Consider the following 24,466-nt stretch of genomic DNA (forward strand, 5'->3'; position numbering starts at 1 on the left):
ATATAAAATTCGAGAAATAATTTTAAATGAACGAAATTGAATTTGTTTATTTGTATGTTCACTGCGAAGAGAGAAAACAAATTACTAAGGCAAGATTTTATCTGGATTTATAATTTGTAATTTACTTAAAAACGTTATAAAATCCGACAAATTTTGATAATTTTGGTTGGAAAATTTGTTTACTTTAGAAACACGTGAAATCACATCAAATTTCAAATTATTATATTTCGTGATAAGAAAAAAAATCATTTGAAATTTATGGGTATAAAAACATCCCTCAAATCATCTAAAGTAAGAATAGTAAAAGTCTGAGTGACCCCACCATATGGATCCTCTCATTACACTCCATTCACGTGATATATTAAATTAGCATGAATTTAGTGACAAAATTACATAGGTAGAATCAACCATTTATGCAAGTGTTCTTGGACTCGCATGGTAAGGAGGACCACTCTGTTTTCCCAATAGCTCAATCGTTTTAGAAACACATTCAGTCAGGAAACTGACAACGTTTCTATACAAAATAGAATTTATGTTCACTCATATAATGAAAAGTGAAAATGTGTATTTTTTTTCTCGTCTAATAAGTATATAATTAAACAATTCATAAAAGTGTTGGTTCAAAGCATAAATAACACAAGTCGACCAACTTGAGCTGTCTAACCCAGATCGACCCATTCGAACCCATCAAAGACAACCAACATCAATGGCTGACCACCTTGGATGGACCAATCCAGGTCAATTACCATAGGCCACCCATCTCGGATCAACCACTTCGGGCATGCCAACATGGGCTAACAACTCAAGGCAACCACCCCGTGTCAATCAAGCCAGACCGACCAATCCAAGCTGACCACCTCAATCCTAACCATCCCAAGCTCGACCACCCCAAGTCGATAAGCCCAAGTCAATTGGCTCGAGTCGACTAGCATGAACCGACAAGCACGAGTCAATCAACCCCAATTGACCATCTGAGCTGACTACCCTAGGTCGATCAATTTGGGCCAATGTACATGGGGTGGGTGCAACCACCTCGGGATGACCATCACAAACCCGACCACCTCGGGCCGACCATCCTAGGCCTAGGCTAGGGCGGCCATCATAGCTTGAAAGCCCAGGTATACCAACTCGAGCCAACCACCCGAGGCTCCAACCACCTCGGGACAATCATCACCAAGCTTGACTACCCCGTGACGACCATCTTAAAAAGTGACAAGCACGTGCTTGATGACCTTGAGACGACCATCCCAGGTACTGACATTGGTCGACTAACGCCTATTGGCTAGCCAGGGCCAACTAGATCGTGTCGACCACCCCTTATCCACCAAGTCTAGCTAATCACCCCAAGTGGACCAATTAGGTTGACAAACCCAAGCAAACCAACTTGGGTTGACCACCATGGGTTGACCCGTTTGAGCCGACCAACTCGAGTTGACCACCTCGAGTCGACCAACCCGGGATGACCATCTCGAGCCCAACTAGCCTGGGGACCAACTTGAATTAACTCATGGCGACCATCACACAGACCTACCACCTCAGACCCATCCAGCTCGGGCCCGAGCAACCCAATTCGACTATCTCGAGTCGACAAGCATGAACATGATGACCCAAGGATGATCATCTTGGGTCAACCAACATGGTTGGACTTAAGACAACCATCCTAGGGCAACAAGACTGGGTCACCATCTTGGACCGATCACCCCTAGCCAATCAACGACATATGTTAATTATTCTAGGTCAACCAACTAGAGTCGATACTAGGGGTTGATCAACCCGGGTCGACCACCATGAGTCGACCAACTCAAGCTTACAAGCCTAGGATGATCATCCCAAACTCAATCATCCTAGGCCAAACCATCCAAACCTCAACTACCTTGCATCGACTAGCATGGGCCCAACGACCATCGTCTTAGGTCTTACAATCCAGGCCCGATCACTCTAGGTCGACAAGTCCTAGGCTGACCAATTCGGGTCGACCAATTCAAGACGACTATATCCCAAGTTCAACCAATCTAGACTAACTCACGTCTACCGACATGAGTTGACCTTTTTGGGCCAACCATCCTAGGTTGATGAACTCGAGCCAACCACCATGAGTTGACCTTTTTGGGCCTACCACCCTAGGCTGATGAACTCAAACCAACAAATTCGAACTAACCAATACGGGCCTACCCGAACGAGCTGATTAGCTCAAGATAACTCAAGATATATATGGTGGTCGCTTTTTAAGAATTTTCAGAAAAATTAAAAATGGCCATAAAGATTGGGTAGAGAGAAAGAAAAAAAGAAAAACGTAATAATAATAAGATATTTATAAAATACTAAATTTAGTGTAATGGTATTCTCTATTTGTTATAAAGTAATTTATTTATCTTAATTTATTATTATATATAATGTCTTATAATTATAATTTTAAAATCACTCTAGAATACAAACATTAATAATTTAAAATCAGGTGGTTTTATGTAAAATTCTAAATATTAATAATTTAAGGACCTAAAACCAAATATTAAAATTATTATATAAAATTCAATCATTTTTTTCTTTGTTATCAATTACTAACCATTCTCATCCAAAACGTCTGGATGTTATATTGTTGTATGATAACAAAATGATCTAAAATTCTGATGGACGGAGTATCGAGCTGATAATTTAAGACACAAGACACGTTTTTTCCTTTTTATCCTTATCTTATCCTTATCTATTTGAAGCATGCAGTACATGTGTCCGTACAACTTCAAAACACAGAGACAATCACAAAAGAACACGTGAGGACACCGTGCAATGCTCCAACATAGAACATGGAAAATAGCCTTACTTACAAAGGTCTCAAAGTTAGAGCCAAGTCGCTTTGAGAAGTGGCTGCATGGAAACAGCAGTATCTCCAAAAGTCTCCACCAAATCACAGTGCCGAGTCTCGCATTCCACCTCCACCCCCAACTCCTCCTCTATATCGTCCGAAGCCGAAATGAGCAACAACTCGCACCCCTCGAAGTTCAAGAACTCGGGCGGGTCCGCCGCGTGGTACCCTCTCGACCCAAACTGGCCCTGCAACCGCGCCGGAAACCGAGCCCTGCGCTTCGGCTTCGGCTTGGTCTTAGAAGATCCACCTTGGTCCGGGTTCTTTATTTGTATGATGAACGAGCCTTCCCTTTCGATGTTAAATGACTTCTGAGCCTCGTTGTTGTTGTTCTTCTCCTCCTCCTCCTCTTCTTCTCGAGGAAACTCGAGCTTGTAGATCAAGTGAGTGTGATAGTTGTTGCCCTTCTTGTGCCGTAGTATTCGGTAAACGCCTTCGCCCACGGCTCTTGCGGCGGAAACATGGCGATGCCCTCGCGTTGAAGTATCGTAATCCTCTGCATGAGCCATACAATAATAAAATAAAATAAAATAAAACTGGACTCCTCGTATGCGACTAAGAGAGAGAAATATAAAAACAAAAAAATAATGTGTTGTCAAATCTTTGTTCTTTGGAGCCAAGAAAAATTAACCTAGTTCATTCGAACGTATTCGGTGTTCATAATTAATTTTATATTTTGTATAAACAGCGTCTGTTGTATTAGTTATTAAATAAATATTTTATGGTGAGATGAGGTAAATATTTATATTTAGGTTGAATTTGGAACACAAGACGTACGTGGTTGAAGAGCAGCTTTGAGACGTTGCACGTCGGTTGTGACCATGTCTACAAATCCCCAGTAGGGTTGGCTCTTGCGGGCTGGGTGCGGAAGCCTTTTTCGACCCATGATGATGAACCGAAACAGGGGTTCCTTTTCAGTCTTCACTTCCTAAATACATTCCCACCACATCAATTATTTAGTGACGTCCCGTTACAATTTTCTTAAGAAATTACAGAATTCTGCAACTAAATTCGTTTCTTATTTCTCTTTTCTTCTTTTTTTTTTTTTTTTTTAAGATTCTAAGGGTAGAAATTTAATTAATTAAATTAGATTAAATTTACCTGGGCGTGGGCCCCATGTCCAGCTTCAGTTTCAGTTTCAGTTGTTCCGGAGCTCTCACCGGTACCGGAGTGTGGGCGCAGGATAATGTAGAATCGCTGCACGTCATCAGGGCTATGCGCCTCTTGCTTCTCAACTTTAGGCCTGTAGAAGAAGAATATTTCTCCCCTCTCCTGAAATTTTAATTAATTAATGTTAAAATTTTGTTCAAACCAAAATGAATATTTGAACACAGAATATAAATAATTAGAATCCAATATATATTGTGCTTGTGCATGCTGGTTGGTTAGGTTAATTAGAGAATATTTGAACACACCTGTATTTGAACAGATCCAGGTTGGGCATCTGTGTCGAATTGTTGGCGCTCTCCCATCTCCGCTAATTTATTTGTTTCGATGGCCGAATCTCCTGTTTTTGTAGGTTGCCAATTTTACTTTCCTTTTTGTTTTTTGCCACACTCATGCCCAAGCGACACGATGACTGCCACGACACAGACTTCCTCGCCATGTGGAACACAAACAAAATTACACCTAATTTTTTCTCAAAATATTTATCTTCAACTTCGGTACATTTTTCAGTACTTGAAACGTGTCTATTTTCCAAACATTATGATAAACAGATTCTTTTTTCTTTTTTCTTTTTTTTTTTTTACAGACTGATAAATAGGGTAGCCTGAATCCGCCAAGACAGTTTAGAAGGAACAGAAAGTTGACACAGCCTATAACGTACATTTTAAAGATAAATTCCTTCATCGCTTTTTTTAATTGTTTATTAAAAAAATATAACCAAAGTCTATGCACGGTAGTAAGGTTGTTTAGCTTCTTTTCTTTCCCACCGAATATTTAAACAAAAGATTTAATCCTACTCATTCTAAATCTCCCTCATTCAAAACAGAATAAGAATATATAATTATTTCTTCAATTTCAAAACTACAAGACTTGAAATCATCTCTTAATCTAATAATTTGACAAACTTAAAAAGTCAGAGGATATATACGCTACAAGGTTCGGATATTACAAGTGTAAATATAAATGTTGAGAATTAAGAAGGATTGTCGTGGGGTAAAAATCTTCTTCAAGTACTGTAATATTGGTGCACCATAATTTTATTTACCTAAACCAAATTAAAAAGATTTTGAATATTTAAATAAAAAATATAATAATAAATAAAAGATTTAAAAAATATTGTTCTCTCAGGTAGGAAAAGATTCTAATATATCTCGCAGTCTCTCCCAAGTAAATTACGCCTAATCTCTAATCTCAAACAAAATAATTAGAAAACTAGCGAAATTAGGAATTAAATTAATAATATAATTGCAAGACATCACTATGTCTGCATCAGTACTCTTAACTTCTTCAAAGTTGCATCACGGGATAATGACCAAAATAATTGTTCTTTTTCAAATAACTAAGACATTTTAAAACTTCAGTTCAAAAACAAAAATTAAATTTAAACCTTTGAGTTGAACTACCCAAAATCAAATAGAAAGAATCACATAAAATTATCGTTTCGATCTTATGCCGAAAACAACCAATATTTCTTACACATTAACATGCGCAAACTAACACAATTAAAACCCTTACTAAAGCATACCATTAATATTCCACAACTCCACATATACTTGTGGTTTGCAACAGCCAACAGCCTACTATTCTCGAAATTCTTTCAACTGAAACACAGCTTAGGAAATGGATACTTACAGAAAGACTGAGAGGCTAAACTTTCCAGCAACCAATGTTGACAGTACTTGTTTCTTTAATCGCAACTCAATCTGTACCTTTCAATTCCATGCTTACTGCACACCACTTTAGAAACTAAAACTCAAACAACTGTACCGCCCATTTAATGAACTTTTTCTTTATTCCTAGATCTCCATTTCCTATCCAATCTTTTTAAAAGAAAAGTTGAAAGTATATTTTAGTAAAGACCATTTCTTATTTTTGTTCTCTAAACTCCAGCAAAAGAGAAGGAAAGAAAAGTACCATATTGCAGACAAGAAATGAGTGGAAAAGGGAGAATAAGGAGAGAAAAAGATCATTCATCAAGCCGACCTATGAATTTAGGTTCTTAATACATGGAACGGTGGTGGGTCAGCAGTTAATAGGCCAAATCTTACCAATTTCTTACATCTTGTGATCAAAAGTCTCCAAAATGATGATATGAAGAATTTGTGTCCAATAACCTCAGACTGTATGCCCTATGAAGACTGCAAGAAAACTACTCCACTAACAGCTAGAAATAATTTCAGTAATGAGTACAACCATACCTCTCAAAAGTATTGTCAACATAACCTTGTGGTGGTCATTATAAAATCATTAGAGAAGATACAGCCAAACTGCACTCAAAATAGAGGAAGAAAAACAGGACATGAACCTGTACTTTCACTTCCATTGGATCCACAGCAAGAACTGTTTAGTACCGATCACGGCGCCTGCACAAAGCATGAAAATCCATAAGAATTGAGGGGGGGAAACGATATAAACGGAAAAATAATAAATTAATTGTGATACAATGCTAAAAAGAAGAACCAGTCATCATATCCATGTGGTTTTTAAAATTTAATAAAGAATAAATATAAATCTTTAATTTCTAATCAGAAATCCAACCAAATTGAATAATGGCTCCAAACCATACAGATGCAACAGGTAGGGGACAATGAGAATGGAATACAAGAATAGTATCCCTAAGAAAACGTGCTCCTTGGCAGTTCTTAGTAAAATTTATTAGATGGCAAATGATATAAAATCTGTATTAAAGAAATTGTAAGATTCTGAATCACCATCTTTTAACCATGAATATTCAGGCCAACTTATGTGCATATCAATTTATCTCATAGAATACTATTTGACCCTAACATTAGGTATTGAGAAACTTGTAAAATAAATAGCATTCTTGACAGGTGTGGTAAATATGATTTGAACCCAAGGAGATTTGGAATCACCATGTTATAATCTCAATTTCTAAGGGATGTAGATAACTAGTTATCGAGACTGTTCAACACCCTCCAAAAGAAACTGCAAATATTTGCATTAGATGTTTATGAACTACCAACGAGACATTTCCTCAACAGATGTGACATACGAATGACAACAAAAGAAATCACACAAGATACATAGCACAACAAGTTCTGATAAAGTCATTAAACAGTACTTGTGACGATCATAGTCCCTTGAACGTTCACGGTCTGCTGATCGTGAGCGTGAACGTCGACGACTTCTAGAATCATAAGTGCGATCTGAATCCCTATTGCGTTCTCGGTCATAACGATCACGATCATGATATCTATCACGATCTCGGCTCCTACGATCATTATCCCTTCCACGGTCACGACTATCACCACGGTCCCGGTCTCTACTCGGTTCTCTATCAGGTTCTTTACTGCGCTCCTTTGATCTAAAAGAGAGCAGCTGGATAATGAATAACATACAAGTATATAAAAAACAACTTTAGTTATAATAACAACATTTACCGTCGATCATCATGCCGATCAACCTTGCGACTTTTGTTTCTTTCTTCCTAACAAGGTAGCAACAAGAAAGACAATTGAAACCACACAAAATGTTGATTTAATGGAACATCATATCATGTCGATAGCACAAGGCATCATAAACTAACAATCATCAGCACTTATAATCTCAAACCATAAACCTCTAAGGAGCCATAAGGTTCGGTTGTATGCTCCTGGGAATATGATGTTTCAGAATCAAATTTGTGTTTGATAGTGAACAAAAATGTTATCAGATTAATGTACGAATAAATGATGTATGTATTTGTTTTCTAGGATTATTCTTTTCTTATGAAGTTGATGTAATTGTAAGACATTAATTAATAAAAATAAATAAAATTAACTCCAAACAGTTAATAAATTTAAATAAATGAAGTTTGACAAATATATTAATTTTAAGTTATATAAATAAATTAATTCTAATTAATAACCTAATTTTTTATTAAGTTCAATTAATAAATCAATTTTAACAACTATGATCTAATTAATTATCAAATAATTATAATTAATAAAGATTGATGATAAATTATTTACCTGTAGTATTAAATCGTGATCATTAAGAGTATCTAATTAATAAATTAATTTTAAATAATATGTTGGAATTAAAATTAATTAATTAAGTCAAATTATCAAATTAGTTTTAATTAATAAAATTTTAATTAACTTATTTTAAATTTTATTTCACCGTCATTAGTCTGTGTAAATTTATTAATTAATTTAAATTTAATTAAAAATATATGACTAAAAATTTTTATAAGAAAACAAGTGATTAACAGAATCCCAAAACTCTTCAAGACTAGAATAAAAGACTTTGAAGACCCTCTGATTCCTCTCAAAACCAAATCCTCCCTGATGTACATAACTGCATTTGCCCACAAAACACTAGCTTGTCCTCTGAACGAGTTTCCAAGAGCCTCATCATTCCTATTCTAGAAGCACCAAAGAATGCCAAAGAGATAGCCCACACAATGGAATAAGAGGTGCTGATGATTTTCCATCCCCCCAAGCATAATGATCTTTAAAGATGCGGACCAAGGCCAGAGTCGATGACATGGAGTGCATAATAAAAAATAATTCAAGGATGAGTTAGGATTTACTACATGGAATACATCAGAATAATCTAAAATTTCGGAACATGGGTAGGAGACAAGGTTTTGGAAAATATCCCTTTCCTCTGGCCTAAAGAGATGGTGCAATCAGTCAGTCTGGCCTCCATATAATAGATCGCTTTGCTTTAGAGATAGGGCAATCAGTCAATCGTAGGTGTGGGTCTCAACATATTTCCCATCTAACTCCATGAGACACTTAACTAATATCATAACATAACATTTGATAACAAAATATAGATTTCCTAGGCAGTTGGCCACTAAAACTTGCACCCCTGCTCTCAAAATCAATTAGAGTTTGAAATTTTTAACACCATTAAGTTATACTTATAGTTCAACTGACATGTGGGTGGAAACTTGAACCTCTAACCTAGGTTAGAATAAATGTCTTAACCAATTGAGCTATGCTTTGATTGGCGTTATACTTTTATGAATGGAAGAATTTCATATTCCAATTTATTCATTCATAAAAAATCAGGTTTCTGCGGAGTTTACCTCCTACCAAGGTTTTACTGCAAGAGCAAGTTCTTCTTACAGAGAAAATTACTGTAGGATAATTTTAGGGTAACATGGATTTTATCCTCAGTTTTGTTAACTGCAGCTATTCTGTTAGATGTATTAGTTTGGAGGTTATTTGTTCATTACTTAGCTTACCTATTAAGGAGAGTTTTCACTTGTATTACGTAGTTTTTTGACGTCATTCTAATAAAGATTTCTCGAAGGCTAGTTCCCATCTTATTGAACCAGGCTAAGCCCAATGGCTAGCACTACGAAAACACCAGCAACCAGAAACTTGCATATACTTTGTGGTTTAGGAACTCAACAAATGTCATTCAAAAAATAGACACCAGTGGAACTTATCATATTACGTGACCCTCAAAATAAGATCCAGCTCACTGCAGTCTGGCATTCAGTCCATAACACACCTAACACTTCACCAACCAACCATAAACACACCTTCCAGACAAAGCAGGTTAAATATAGTCTGATCTCTTTTGTTTATTTTTAGCAGCTAGAATGATGCATATGGAACCGGTAATGTAACAGACTAAAATCATCTAACCTGAAGCTCTGCTAACTTTTCACGGATTTGCATGTAGCCAAGGTGAAGCTTTCCTCCAAAATGATCTGCTAAACGACGATCACTGAAAGAGAAAGAAATTAAAATGGCCTAACACTCGCAACAAAAAATTCAAGAATTATCATTTATTTTGAAAATTACAAAAACATGTAATGCATGGTTCCCCATAACATTCTAAGCAACAATAGCATGATCCACAAATATAAACAGAAATAACGCACAGTCTTTAGCTGGAAAAGTTATCCTCGTAAAACTGGGCACAAGAGCCTGCTGGGGAAAAGGAGGTATAATTGTCGGGTCAAAAGCTGAAGCACTAGGAAACCCCAAAGACCAACTTTACATTTTCCTCAGAAAGCTTAGATCATTAAAGTAACCTTTATACGCTTAAAAATGTACCTGTCATATACGCTTAAAAATGCCCCACAAATGTCACACACCCGCAGCTTTTGATCCGTCTGGGTAAATCCAAAAGAAGGTTACTTGGTATGAGATATAAATAAATTTGAAATAAATTTGTATATTTTATGCTTTGATATGGACTGAAGGCCATATTATAAATCTCATGAACACTTCAACATTCTTGCAGCCTGTCACTTCCCAATCGCAACACTCATTTGTTTACTGTCTTGAACCATTTCTTTCAACAATCAACAAATATCGCTGCACAAAACTTCAGACTACTACACTGCAAAATTCTATTTTCACGGATATTCTCATTTTTTTTTCTTTTGAAGTTCTTTCGATTGCCACACAGATTAGAGTAAATAATCAGAATTCAAAATAACAATTCCCTGGAAAAGATGAACGGCTATAGCAAGAACTATATATGAGTAAGTGATTTCAAGGCGCAAGGCACACCTCAAGGTGCAAGCTTCTTTATCGCCTTAAGGCGAGAGGCGATAAAAAAGCGTCGCCTAAGTAAAGTGAGGTGCACTTAATAAAATAATAATTAAATATTATTTATAGTAATTTTGTGGAAAAAATAGAATACTCTGTATGCAAATATTTGTAAAATTATTTATTGCATAAATAAAATTATATTAAATAATTAAACAAATTAAACATATAAGTTTTTTTAAAAATTTAGTAAACATAGTGGTTAAATATGGTTAAATAGAAAGATGTTAAAACATTTATACTTAAATTAAACAAAAATTAAATCATACTTTGACATCACTTTCTCATAAAGAAAAAGAAAAACACTTCAATGAAAATAGTGAGTGCTTAGTGACATTCGGAAGTTTTGCCACCACATGGCAATTTTATTGCATGTGAGTCTAGCACTAACACTCCTTTGAACAGCTTGGCGGCCGCTTTTGTCGCCATGCAAGAATGGTATGACGACAAAAAAGCAAATGAGGCGAGCGCCTTATTGAACCTACTCGCCTTGATTATTGCTAAGGCGACTAAGTTCCTCCTCGCCTCGCCTCTCGCCCAAGGCGAGCGCCTTGGGTCGCCTTGAAAACACTGATATGAGTCTTCTCTAGAGAGCTTCCAATGATCCTCTTCAGAGAGCTTTCAGTGGCCCTCTAGAGAGGAATCTCTAGTTTCATCCTAGCATCATGATATCTTGGAACTATCATAAAGACATTGCTCAAAGACAACAAGATCTTTATTAAAGAAGTTGGAGGTAAGGAAAGTAGAGCTACTTTGTTGGAGGAAAGCACATAAATACACATATCGTAAGTAGTTAATGGATGTAGGTAAGGCGAGCGCCTTGGGTCACCTTGAAAACACTGATATGAGTCTTCTCTAGAGAGCTTCCAATGATCCTCTTCAGAGAGTTTTCACTGGCCCTCTCCAGAGGAATCTCTAGTTTCATCCTAGCATCATGATATCTTGGAATTATGAGATAGACATTGCTCAAAGACAACAAGATCTTTATTAAAGAAGTTGGAGGTAGGGAAAGTATATCTTGGAATTATCAGATAGACATTGCTCAAAGACAACAAGATCTTTATTAAAGAAGTTGGAGGTAGGGAAAGTAGAGCTACTTTGTTGGAGCAAAGCACATAAATACACATATCGTAAGTAGTTAGTGGATGTAGGAGTTCCCTTTTCCTTCCCCCAAAGGATTTTCAAAAAATACCTGGACCAAATAGAAAGGTGGCTTTTAGAAAAAGAGCCATAGTAAGTCTTAAGCTTCACAATGATAGTAGGAAAATCATTTGAAGTGGAAGATACCACACATAGCCCTGTACCCTAACTGCTGCCACATGTGCTACCAAGAGACAGAAACACAAGGTCGTCTCTTCATAACTTGCGGCTTCTCCTCCTTGTTTTGGAGTAGAATGCTCGGGACTTTCGGATGGCATACAGTCTTATACAATATTCCTCCATATTTCTTAGCTCTTTGCTGACTGGTAATCCTTTTAAGAATAAGGGGGAATCTAATGAGAACATTTCGTCCGAGCTTTTTTATGGAGCCTTTAGTTGGAAACAAAATAATCTTCAACACCACATCTCTCCCTTTTGAGGTTTTGTATAGGATTATTTGTTTTAGCTCTTGGATGGTGTAAATGTATTTATTCCTCCTTCAAATAGCTACTCTCTAAATGCCCTTGCCTCTAATCGGAAGACTTTCTTGTAATTAGCCATCATGGCTTTTGGTTACTTCATACCATCAACTAAATACTTGTTTCTTGCCCAAAAAAAAAAGGAAAGACATTTGAAGTAGATGGAGAAAGGTGTGGAGCAATTTGAAGTAGATTGAAGGATATATGCAATCAAAATCTTTGAATTAGCTTCAGGCTTTTCACTTATTTGTCAATGGTTTCCTTCCCTCATCTATTGGTTGAGACTCTTACAATTATTCGAAATTGACTAAGTCCCACCAATCTCAACCTATGGTACTACTATGTTACTTGCTCCCTGTTAATTTTAATCTTAACAACAAAGCTTCAATTCTTTATCCCAATGCAGTTAGATCTTCCTTCAGGTCTATAGTTCGGTCTACTTCACTCTAGAGTTCATCTTCATAAGCTTTTCTTTCATAACTATTCTCCTTCCTTCACGACCTACAATTAGAAAGCCTTTTTTCTTTGTAACCATTATGGTATATTCCATTAACATCAACGAATACTTGTTTCCTTAAATCTAATTTAAAAAATGCTGCTCATTTGGAGCAAAGTAGCGTGGCTATATTCTTCTCTTGTTCTCGCAGTTATTGGTCTGGGTGAAATCCTTAGGTTGATTCTTGTATCGTCACCAATATTGGGGAAAATTTTTGCTCAACTCTTGAAATGGAAGCATTCATTATTGTCTAAAGGATGTAGGCTGACATTGTGATACATCCTAGTCAAAATTGCTAATTCAGTTGAGAAGATTCCAACGAACTTTCTTCAAGAAGGGTGCAGCAATAGAAAAGTGCTAGGAATGGCCTTTGGGGATAATTAGAGTTATTAATAGAATAGAAACTGTAGGTTAGTAATTAAATAGAGAAGTTGTTAGGGAGAGTTGTTATAAATAGAGTGAGAATGAAAGGACAAACTTAGGCAATTGTTCAGTGTGATTTAGGCTGGAGTGATCTCGAGAAGAAAAGGTCCAAGTACCTCGAATGACTTGAGGATTATTGTAATCCTTCTATCATTTCCTTCTCGCTCTATTTATAGCAACTCTTCCTTACAACTTCTAGTAACATGCCCTAACTATTCTGACAACTTCCCTATCTAATTACTAACATATCTTTATTATTCTATTGATACCCCTAATTACTCCCCCAAAGGTCATTCCTATCAAAAAGGTGGGATTTAGTTAAAGGGAAATTTTTCTCTCTTCCCACTAGTAGGGGAGGTCAATTGATAGGCAATCTAATTCACAGAAACGCTACTTTACTGGCCAAATGGCTTTGGTGAAGATCCCTTGAAAAGAAATGCTTTGTGGTATAAGGTTATGGCAAGAAATACCAAATTCAGTGGTTGGGGCCTGGGATCAACATACTGTTCTCATCAATGAAAAAACCTAAACTGAACTCCGGCAGAAGACATTTTATTTCATCAATAGGAAGTACAGTACATATGAAGAAACCTCAAACTGGAATCTGACGGAAGACGAGTATGGTATATGTTAGGGAAATTTTTGGGTCACTAGGTCCCAAGTGAACTTATTATGAAATCCAATGAAAATTTAAAATTAAAGAGAGTGAGAGAGAGAGGAGAGATTTAACTTCGTGCATGTATTTTTCCCCTTGACAAAAATAAATAAATAAAACAACTCCCCGTAAAACAGTGACTTATTTTAGATATTGGAGCGGAAATAAGAAACTAACTAACTTGCATTTCATTTGAAGCTTATTCTTATTCACTCCAGCTACAATATTTTTCCAGTCATCTGGAAACCGCTCATTTATGGTATAAACTTCTCAAGAAAAGAAACATAAATATGTGAATGTTAGCCTAACTTTTGCTAATCAGAATATAGATGCATAATTTAAACTTCTCAAAGATAAACTTCCCATTCTAGGAGCAGTCACAAACAAGCCCAATGTATACAAAAGAGACTGCATCCTAATACTATTAAACAAGCACATCCACAAATTGAGATGTGAAACACACCAAATATGAAATAGTGTCAATAGTTCCACCATGGCATGAATAAGTAGAATTATTTTACATGATTCATAGTTTAAATACTAAATTTGCTTTTTTCGTGAAAGAAAGAAATCATGTTTTGCCAAATACATGAGAAGGGTTCAAGAAAAAGGATCTCACAATTCGCACATCAGCAGCAGTGTATTTGGACGAATCCACCACCGGCTCCTGCCTAGCAGGCAGCTGAACAAAAATATACTGCTATTAATAAGATACTCCAGAAATACAAATACATATATATATATATTAAATTTTTTAAGAAAAGTATATATACTTGTAAGTATAAAACATTAATTGACTCTCTCTCTGCTAACAAGTGAGGGACGAACCTTCTTAAGTGCTTCAGCTTCCTCCAGCGCTTTTTGAGCCTCGTCGATCATTCCTTGCTCACCTGAAAAAAGGAGAGAACACTATCAGTTAAAACCAATGTTTAGCAGAGGTATGAAAAATGAACTTCTAATACCCATTCAACAGAAACAAGCTGACGAGACATGCTGACAACTATTACTCCTACTCAAACAATTACACATCAATTATTATCAATCATTACACAAAAAACATGATAAGATGAATAAACCCCAACAGTTACAATTTATGACATACTTCGAGCACACAAAGCAGCTACTCATAAAACAAGTACACAATATAACCCGTGTCTATTGAACAAGACTTACCAAGTTCCTCAGCCTTTTTCAACTTCTCATTAATCATCTCCTGTGTACGAGGATCAGAAGCCACAACAGGTAAAGGAGCTAGAGGTGGTGGGTTTGGCAGAGGTTGAGGTAAAGATGCCCTATCTTTATTAAAAGCATCTAAAAGAAGCATGGACTGTTAAAAAGTACACATTTAAAAGTTAGACAACACATACTCACGTTGAATGTTAATAGAACAAAAATAAGAATCATGTAACATCTACCAGGTAAAACTATAAGCATATAGATGGAAGGTTCAACCATTTTTCATCAAAGTATGTACCTGTTTGTCAGCTCGTTGAGTCCTCAATTCTTCTACAACCTCTAAAACTCGAATTTTAAGATCTGTCTTGCCCTCAAGATCTGCAATATTTGAGACCACAACTTCTCAATGGACCTTCAAAAAGTAAGGATCATAAACTAGAAGAGAAGCCATCAATTAAAGTAAAAACAACTTTAGAATCTCTAATACCTAATAAACCTACCCAAAAATAGAGAGGGAAAATAAGAGAGAAATAAATCTCAGCAGAGACATTTTACAAGTTTTGCATGTGTGCATGCAGCACACTACTATGAATTGAATAAACGAAAAAAGACAATACCTTTAAACATAAGGCATAATGTACGGGCTCTTCAACATTACAAGGTGCTTAGCATAACTTTTGAACTAATGAAAGTGCTTCTAAACTAAATTTAAGAACATTAAACGATTTAAAATTTTCGGCTACATGGCAAAATTTTCTTTTGAAAGTTTTAGAAGCACACAGAGTTTTTATAGAGTGGCTAATTAATATTTTTCTTCCAAAGGTGCTTCATTTTTTAACACACATCATAAAATTTTCATTGAAATAATGGGCAAAGATCCAACACACCTCTTCCTAAACTGCCCTTTTGTTGCTGATTGTTGGGCGAATTTGTTTAATACTTTCAACCTCCACTGGGTCTTCCCTAGCAATGCTTCAGAAGCCTTTGTACAACTCATATTGGGGACAGGTTCTAAAGGTCAAGCGAATAACCTTTGGTTTAATGCGATTGTAGGTCTGCTGTGGAAAGTGTGGCCCAAAAGAAACAAAAGGACCTTCCATGAAGATGAAACGGATAGAGCTATCTTTTGGGATCTTGTAAAAAAATTGTATCTTCTTGGTCTTAACCTTTTTGAAACTATGGAGTGATGCAAATCTTTGTCAATTAGGAGTCTTTTTCTTGTAAAAAATTGGCTTGTGGGGATATCTCATCTCCCCTTTTTGTATACCAAGTTGCCACTTGTATCTAGTTAGTAGTTAGCTCCACCCTTTCCTCCCAAAGGGAAACTTTCATCCAATCCATATTCTCCAAGACAATTCCCAAGCCCATCTAGGGAATTTTCCTATAGCTCTTTTTTCACCTGTTAAGTGTCCCCTCTCCTCCCCTTTCCGCCCCGTTGTTTCCCTCGAGTTAGAAAATTCCAAAAAAAGAAAGGAAAAAAAAAACCACATGGCAGGCCTTATTTGGGAAAGTCAACACCTAAGATCATATTCAAAGGCATTCTCCCTTCTTTTTGGGGTTGGGGCCGCACTAGTGTGTGCTCTGCAGAAGTACCTCGAAGGATCTTGACCACATTTTATGAAGATGAGAGCTTGCTGAAAATATTTGACGTTGATTATTTGAGTTGTTTGGAGTATTTTGGACTCATAACAAGGACTGGCATTGATAGAGAGATTTTAATGTTCCCTCCTTTTTGTAATAAGGGAAAGTTTATGGGGCAGACTTGCTTTTCTGCTATTTTGTTGGAGATTTGGCTTGAGAGAAACAATAAAATTTTTAAAGGAGTTGAGAGATCCAGACAGGATAAATGAGAGCTTATTAGATTTAATACCTCCCTCTGGGTCTAGCCCCAATGTCTTTTGTAATTTTCAGTGGGGTGTTATTCTTTTTTATTTGAACTTCTTTCTCTAGGTGGGCCTCCTTTTGTTAGGCTGGATTCAGTATACCAACCAAGATCTTCTTTCTCATAAATACTATACTTTAACTTTATACCATAGTTCATTCGACCTGGGAAATCTCTCCCTAACCATTTGGTTTGGCAGATACTGCTCCATATTTATAAAATTGCCAACTCCCGAACTGCCACTAAAATGTTTGGATGAATTGCTTTGCTCCAACTAGACGCCTTAATCTCTTTGCTTTGCTACCAACCCAAAAAACCCTAAGTTTCTTTCAGTTCCATTCCAATAGCAACCTCTCTTAGAATTTGGAAAACAAAACTATTATATATAGGAAGGTTTGAAGCTCATCCTACACTGCATAAGTTCATCCTACCCCTAGACAAACAAAACTATTTCCATCTATCAATTTTTCTCGAGATCTAATCTACAGCACGGTTCTAAAACTCATATCTTTTTTTAATTTCCTCCCACAGGCATCGCATCCCCAAGTATGAAAAAGGAAGATACTTATACTTCCACACCACACTTTTTGTGCCAGCACAAAATTCAAATAGCCTTTCCAAATTAAAAATTAACTCCACCCCAATGAGGATTTTTTTAGATCAATTCGCTTTTAGCTCAAAAGCAGCCTAAAAAAATATTCATCCTCTTTCCAATAAAGAATAATACCGTTTGAAAATGGAAAAATCTTTGCTGATAAAAGGGTTGGAGGTCGGATGTCAAAAGCAAATTTTGATATTGCTTCTAGTGGCAATTGAAAAGGTTTATACCGCCCCTGGAAAGATATTGCTAAACAAAGACTTTCTTGGAGAAGAACTCTTGCTATAAGCTGGTAAGGGTGATAAAATATCTTCTTGGGATGATGGTTGGTTAGAACCCCAGCTGCTCAGCTATCTCTCTTTCCCACGATATACAGAATTTCAGGCAGTGTTTTCAAGGCGCAAGGCGCACCTCAAGGCGACGAGCCTCGTTATCGCCTTAAAGCGAGAGGCGACAAAAAGGCGTCGTCTGAGTGAAGTGAGGCGCACTTAATAAAATAATAAATAAATATTATATATAGCAATTTTATGTATTAAAAATAAAAATATTTATAAATCTATTTAATGTACAAATAAATTTTAACTTAAATAATTAAGTAAAATAAAAAAAAATTTAATTTAATAAGATATTAATAAAATTAGTGGTTAAATAGAATACTAAAATTAAATAAAACTTAAATCATAAATTAACTTAAATAAAAGAATTTATTTCACTCTTGCCTGCCAGATGGCAAAGTAAATGCAAGATGGCAAAGTAATTGCATGCAATTAGTGCCTTGAAAACCTAAAAGGGAATAGGAAAAGACTCCACCAAACCTCAAATACCAAAATCTCTTTAATTCTACTTTTTATTCTTCTTCTACTTCTTCCTCTTTTCCGATTCTTCATCTTCGGTTCTTCTTCTACTTCTTTCCCGAGCACAACCCGTTCATAGGTGAGTGAGACTAGATCTTTTGGCTGTCTACAAAGAAGGAGATGACTTCATAATCGTGCAATGACCAAGCAAAGGCAGTGGCGGTGGTGGCAGTGAAGGATGAAGCAGTAGTGGCGAAGGAGGAAGGTTTTCGGGTGTGGGTATTTGAATCTTTGGGTGTGGGTTTTCATCTTTTTAGGGGTTCTTTCATGAGTTTTTAACATTATAACAAAAAAAAAAAGAGTCGTCTTGCTTCTAAGAGGCGCTCGCCTCACCTTATGACAATGGCGCCAAGGCGCAACAAGGCGCACAAAGGCGAGCGCCCGATTGAAGGCGCTCGTCTCGGCGCCGTTCAAGGCGCGCCCAGGCCAAAACGCCTCGCCCCTCGCCTTAGGCGAGCGCCTGGGCACGCCTTGAAAACACTGATTTCAGGGGCAAAAAAAGGCTTGGTGCAAGAGATGTGGAATAGCAGTGCTTGGAATATGAAGAAACCTCTTTGACTGGGAAATAAATGAGTGGGATAGGCTCATTACGATGACAGAAGTTACTATGGTGGGGCTGAAAATGATACTCTTTTATGGAATTTAATAATTAGGGTCATTTTTCAGTTAAGTATGCACTGCTCAGTCTCCATACAGAAAATAGGAACTCGACTCTACATTTTGAAACTTGATTGAGAAAGAAAAGTGTCCTTAAAAAGTTAACTTCTTCATGTAGACTATGGCCCTCCAACAGAATTGATATCCTAGCTAGGGTGCAAAAGAGAATTACGAATTTTAACCTATCTCCTCAAATGTTTATTATGTGTGGCAAAGATGTGAAGTCGATCTCTCATCATTTCATCCATTGTAGTTTTGCCTCTAAAGTTTGGAACTTCGCCGGCAATAAGTTTGTGATGGCCTGGACTCACTCTTGCTTGGTTGAAAATTAGCTCTCTTTTGTGCAGTAAGTGGTTTAAGAGAGGCAAAATTTTGAATTTGCAAATACCCCAAGCATTTCAAGAGGCTTGAACTATCCAAAGAAAACTATGCTCCAAATTCTGCATACTTCTGAAACCCTAACTCACTATATTCATAACACATTTCACTAACAAACTCCTATGATTGACAAATATCCCCTATAATGTCCTAATATTTGCCTAGTAATGTTTCTAACAGACTGATATTTTGACACAATTCAAATCATTTCCAACATAAAAGAGTAAGCAATGCATTGTATGGTATGGAAAGAAAATAAATAGGTCCTGGTATTTAAGAGAAACTTGATAAAGGAACCAACTAATTTTTCCACCAATTCAAATGCAACTACCGTATTGGTCGGCTTCCTTCAACTTTTCTTTAATTTGCTTTGATAACTCAAGCACCTCAGGTATCTGTAATTGAATAGATAAATAAATGAATAATATCACCATAAAGATTACAGCTTCACCAGATACCCCAAGGACAAGTACCTGGGTGACTTCAGAAACAGAAATTGCAATAGCTGCCTTTGCATCTTCCTCCTCAAGTCGTTTTAGAGCTCTAGCAATTTTCCTATCACACTCGATAATGAGACGATCTATAACATCCTCCAAATCTCGATCATAGTTATGAACCCCCTTAGCCTTTGCTTCTTCATATCTAGAAAGAGTTAAAGGAACCACTTCGAAACAAATTATCTGCATTTGAAATCTTCCAATTCCACCTAATTTTTTTTAGGTAATTGAGATAAGTAAAAATATATACATCTTGAGCAATGTTTTTTCTTTCATGTTTCTTGATAACAAAGTGGCGAATTTCTTTTATGTAATTGAGATAAGTAAAAATATATACATCTTCAGCAATGTTTTTTTTTCATGTTTCTTGATAACAAAGTGGCAAGCTATATTCATAAATATTCAAAATATTTGAACTCACGACTTCTTACCATTCTAAAGGAACTATAAAATTCATTATTTTCAGTTAAATATTACGTAATGCATCATCAAGTTTTCCTTTCCCAACTTACCAATAAAACAAAATCTTTACAAGTTACACAATACGACAAGTACTATAGGTTTACAAGATTCAACTTTTAGTCCATAGATCCATAAATAATCTAAGTTAATAATAATACAAAAATAAGCACTAAGATTCTAATATGATGATATAAGTTAATTACAATACAAAAATAAACACTAAGATTCTCACATGTTAAAATACAAAGTATATATGTCGCAGGCAAGGCATGCCTAAATTAATCAATTTGTTATTAGGCTAAGCATGGCAAAATTGGGTAATAGATTATAATGGATTTTTTTATAAGAAAGTGAGAACGTATTAAATCAAAAGAGCACAAGAGGGAGATGAGATACCCCAGCCAAAGGATTACAAAAAATAGCATGTACAATCAATGGAAAATTATGAATCTAATCAAATGAGATTCAACATCATGATTTTTTACACAGTTGAGACACCACTCCTCAAGCATTACAGATTACAAAATAAGTAAAAATAAAGACGATTTCCTTCAGGTAGAATAGCACAAATTCATTAAAGACAAATCGCAGAAAATAATGGCTCAAAAATACTTTTAAGAAATAAGTAATAACCTAGGCAACAAAATATAGAATAAACTTTAATGAATGATTAAGGTCCCTTCTCAGAAACTCTTTAATCGACTAGCGCACAATTGAAGTTCCATTTTCAAACCAAATGATAATAGCAAATTAACCAATTCAATGGCTCTAGCACCGTAGCTAGATAGTAAGGCACCATAAAAGAAATATGTCCGAGTAATTCCTGCTATGCTATTAACAACAAACACTGTGACCTGTAACTTTAGCAAGGATACTCTTTCCTAAGTTGCAAGGAGTGGATCTTCGGGCATGGACCCATATCCATTTTCTGAAACAGAACACAAATTTGTTGAGATTGTAGAATAAATTAATATTTTAACCGGGGAAAAAAATAAACTCGATAGCAGAAATCAATTTCCCACTACAAAGAAAAACAAATAATCCTCGGCATTTTCTCCTCCATCTTTCCACATCCAGACAGCTGATCACCCAGATTTTTCCTAACAACTAAAACAACAAAAACTCGAGAACCAGCGAAGAACAGCGTAATAGCACGCACGAAACTTTTACCGGTGTTCTGACTACCAAAGCAATCCTCTAAAAAAAATATGAGGTGGGAAAAAGAGGAAATACTGAATTGATCTAACCGTGAGTTGGAAGAGCTCATGGGGACAAAGGCCGACTAAGAACATGCGGCACACATCGCGGTCGTAGTACTTGCGGCTGACTTCTTGAACGTCGCCATTACGATTGGCGCCCATTAGCTGGTCGAGTTGCCTTCTAAAAGCATCCATGGCGGTCTCTCTCTCGCTCCAGGAAACCTTCCCACCAAAGGGTGTCGTCTCTCTACTCTAAGAGCGATGGTGTCGGAGGCAAATACAAAATTAGGGTTGGATTCGATTTGGGTTTCCGGGTACAGACTCGAAATCTTTCGGGGGATTGCAAAATTCTCTTTTCGACCCGTTTTCATTTTTTCCGGAGCATCCGACAGAGCACGGCTTGACCCGACTTTTCAATCTTGCTTTGCCCCGGCCGTCTTAGCAAGTGAGAATTTTCAACTTCATCTCAATGGAACGATCGAATTTCAGGTTAGATATATCTCATTTAAGTTTTTTATGGAGTGATGATTTATTCATTCAGGTATGGGAGAAGGTAATTAAATTTATCCGACTACTGCAATTTTATCGGTCTGCCTGTCTTTAATAATTAATTCACGCTGACCACATCTGATAGGAATCATCAAATCTATAAATAAATCTTGAAGTAGCTCATAGTAAGGGTTCAAAAGAAGAGATATCTTCAATCCTAATATATAAATAATACCAATATATTAAATATTACAAAAAATATATATTTATAACAGAGCCCCTGACCAATTCGAAACAAAAATAAATAAAAACATAGTTCCAATATTTTGGACCTTAGTTCCATAGAACAATATACTACTGCTGGTATTACCTGCCTAAACAAGAATTCTTGCTAACAACAGAGTTAACCCATTACCGCTTAAGATTTTAGATAGAACGGTGATTTATTTATCTCTCGTCATTATGAAATGTTTTCAAAATTATATACAAATTTTAGAAATGACAAAATTAATCTTTCATTTCACAGTCATATTTTCTTTTTTTCCAAACTATATATGAGAGCATTATTTTATCTAGAACATAAAAAATCTAATATTTAATTTCAAAAAAATTTCATATACGACCTTTTTTTATATACACAAAATTCTAGAGAATAAGAAACAACGAATGGATACCACTAAAGAGAAAGAACAACAAATCAAAAACAAAAAACAGCTACTTAATGTGTTTTTGTTTTCTTAATGGAAGAAAATAAATGAAAAACAAAAAATAAGAAGGTTAACATGGACCCTTTAACTGCCAAGTTCATGTTGGTTGAACTAAACTTAGTTTATGGACTTGTTCTTAAATTTAAAAACTGTCTGATATTATTTCTATACTTTTTAAATTTTGTAAAATAGATGTTTTGACTTTCAATTTTGTGTTTAATATGCTGGTCATTGATCGACTAATCGTTTTTAAAATTCACAAACTTGTTAAACATGGAATAAAATATCTCAAATTCCTAATAAATGTGTCTAATACGTACGTGAATCATAAATAAGGTTGAAATGAAAATGAAGTAATACAATATATTAAATTCAAAGTCTTTAGGTTTCTGTTAAAAAGGAGGTTGCAAATAAAGAAAACAAGAAGTCAAAGGATAAGCACAAGGATAGTTATTCAACGTTGACATACAAGTTTTTTCCATCATGCTTAAGGATAATATTTACTTTATGAACCATTCAAACTAACCACTTAAAATAAATAATTGTTGTAAGAGTGGGATTGTGGAGAACAATCGAGCAAACTTAGGGAAGAATATATTATCCTAATAGATTTAGGTAAATATGTTTGATCACTTTTTAGATTTTTCAATTGCCAAAACATCGTCATAACTACTTTTACATTTAAACGAGTGAGACCATGTAAACAAAAAAGGCATCAGAGTTGAACTTTAATATTGGTATAAAGTTGCTAAATTTTGGAATTAATGAATTTGAGAGGGTGATAGGGTTAAATTATGAACTCTTTTGTATTCGAAGTTTTCCTGGAGTTGGTAAGGCGAAATGGGGCCACCCTAGCCCAACCACCAAGCCTTGCAAAAGCGGGGGTACGACTGGTCGGGCAAGTGGTTGAGCGGGATGAGCCGCCTTGTTTTCCGAAAGAGATCGGGGAACAGATTCCCCCGAGCCTCCCCCAGGGGGGGCGAGTCTCAATTCGAGATCAGAGTTTGATCGAGGGCGCTTCTCCCCAATATGAGATAAGTTGGCTATAGTCTTGGTCTTTGATGAGGAAGTGGTGGCAGGGCAAAGAATGGGTAGGGATCCGCCTCGAATCAAAACTCTTTCTCCTTAGCACAAGCACTAAGTAAGCAAGCTACCTTTCTTTTCTACGCTACGATCTTTCTTCTCTTATGAAATTGTCGAAGCTTGGCTAAAGCGAAGCGCTTACCAAGTGCGAAGGAAAGGCTTACCGTGGTTGAACATGGACCATATGAAAGGAGACAAGCACGTAAAAAAATGTGTAGTTTGAGAGTGAGTCTTACCTCTATGTTATAAATATTTTGTTGAACTAATATAACGTGAACTCTAGTAGAATAAATTTCCACCTCCACCAAGTTTATACTAGTTTCAACCTGGCACGAAAAAACTTTCACGAATAGCAACGATGAAGAATAAGATTTTTATTGATAATGATCGTTGTAGTCTTTTTAGTTCCACAAATGTATAAGTGAGAAATTGAACCTTAATGATATGTAACTCAACCTTAATGATATGTAACTTTCTCCGCCCTATATATGATGTAATATTTGAAAAAAAAATTAAACAAATGCTCATCACTCTTCTTTGTCATTTCCCCTTTACGATTACGATTTAATTTTCAAGGAAAAATATCAAATTTGACCCATCAAGTTAAAAGAACTTTTTTTGTAATAATGTTTTATTTTAAACTTATTCTAAATATATATATCACCCCATCATAATCAATAATCAATAGCTTTAAAAAACTATTTGCGTTAAAATAGCTTTAAAAATCTTATACTATCGGCAAA

General features: G+C 35.9%; 2 protein-coding genes across 3 annotated transcripts; both read right to left on the reverse strand.

The window, feature by feature from the left end:
* Positions 1-2,612: 2,612 nt before the first annotated feature.
* LOC148209889 (uncharacterized) lies at positions 2,613-5,831 on the reverse strand. Of its 2 annotated transcripts, none has more exons than XM_088127084.1 (5): positions 5,660-5,831; positions 4,276-4,367; positions 3,962-4,132; positions 3,638-3,788; positions 2,613-3,356 (listed from the first exon to the last, which is right to left on the reverse strand). In XM_088127084.1, exons 2-5 carry the CDS (start codon positions 4,330-4,332, stop codon positions 2,836-2,838), a joined length of 900 nt encoding a protein of 299 aa, XP_087983210.1. In that variant the 5' UTR covers positions 4,333-4,367; positions 5,660-5,831; the 3' UTR covers positions 2,613-2,835. The 2 variants fall into 2 exon arrangements, with proteins under 2 accessions (XP_087983210.1, XP_087983209.1); XM_088127083.1 differs by having other exon boundaries at positions 4,276-4,454.
* A 146-nt stretch (positions 5,832-5,977) lies between these two features.
* On the reverse strand, positions 5,978-21,820 carry LOC111014201 (LUC7 related protein). Its single transcript, XM_022288853.2, has 13 exons — positions 21,493-21,820; positions 21,121-21,173; positions 19,760-19,928; positions 19,618-19,681; positions 15,216-15,295; positions 14,915-15,068; positions 14,570-14,631; positions 14,361-14,423; positions 10,048-10,106; positions 9,634-9,715; positions 7,429-7,475; positions 7,110-7,352; positions 5,978-6,390 (listed from the first exon to the last, which is right to left on the reverse strand). The coding sequence occupies exons 1-13, from the start codon at positions 21,637-21,639 to the stop codon at positions 6,372-6,374; spliced, it is 1,242 nt and encodes a 413-aa protein (XP_022144545.1). The 5' UTR covers positions 21,640-21,820; the 3' UTR covers positions 5,978-6,371.
* Between the last annotated feature and the right edge of the window lie 2,646 nt (positions 21,821-24,466).

The sequence above is a fragment of the Momordica charantia genome (assembly GCF_013281855.1).
Source record: "Momordica charantia cultivar OHB3-1 chromosome 8 unlocalized genomic scaffold, Mcharantia_2.0 BLBB01000008.1, whole genome shotgun sequence".
Classification (NCBI taxonomy): domain Eukaryota; kingdom Viridiplantae; phylum Streptophyta; class Magnoliopsida; order Cucurbitales; family Cucurbitaceae; genus Momordica; species Momordica charantia.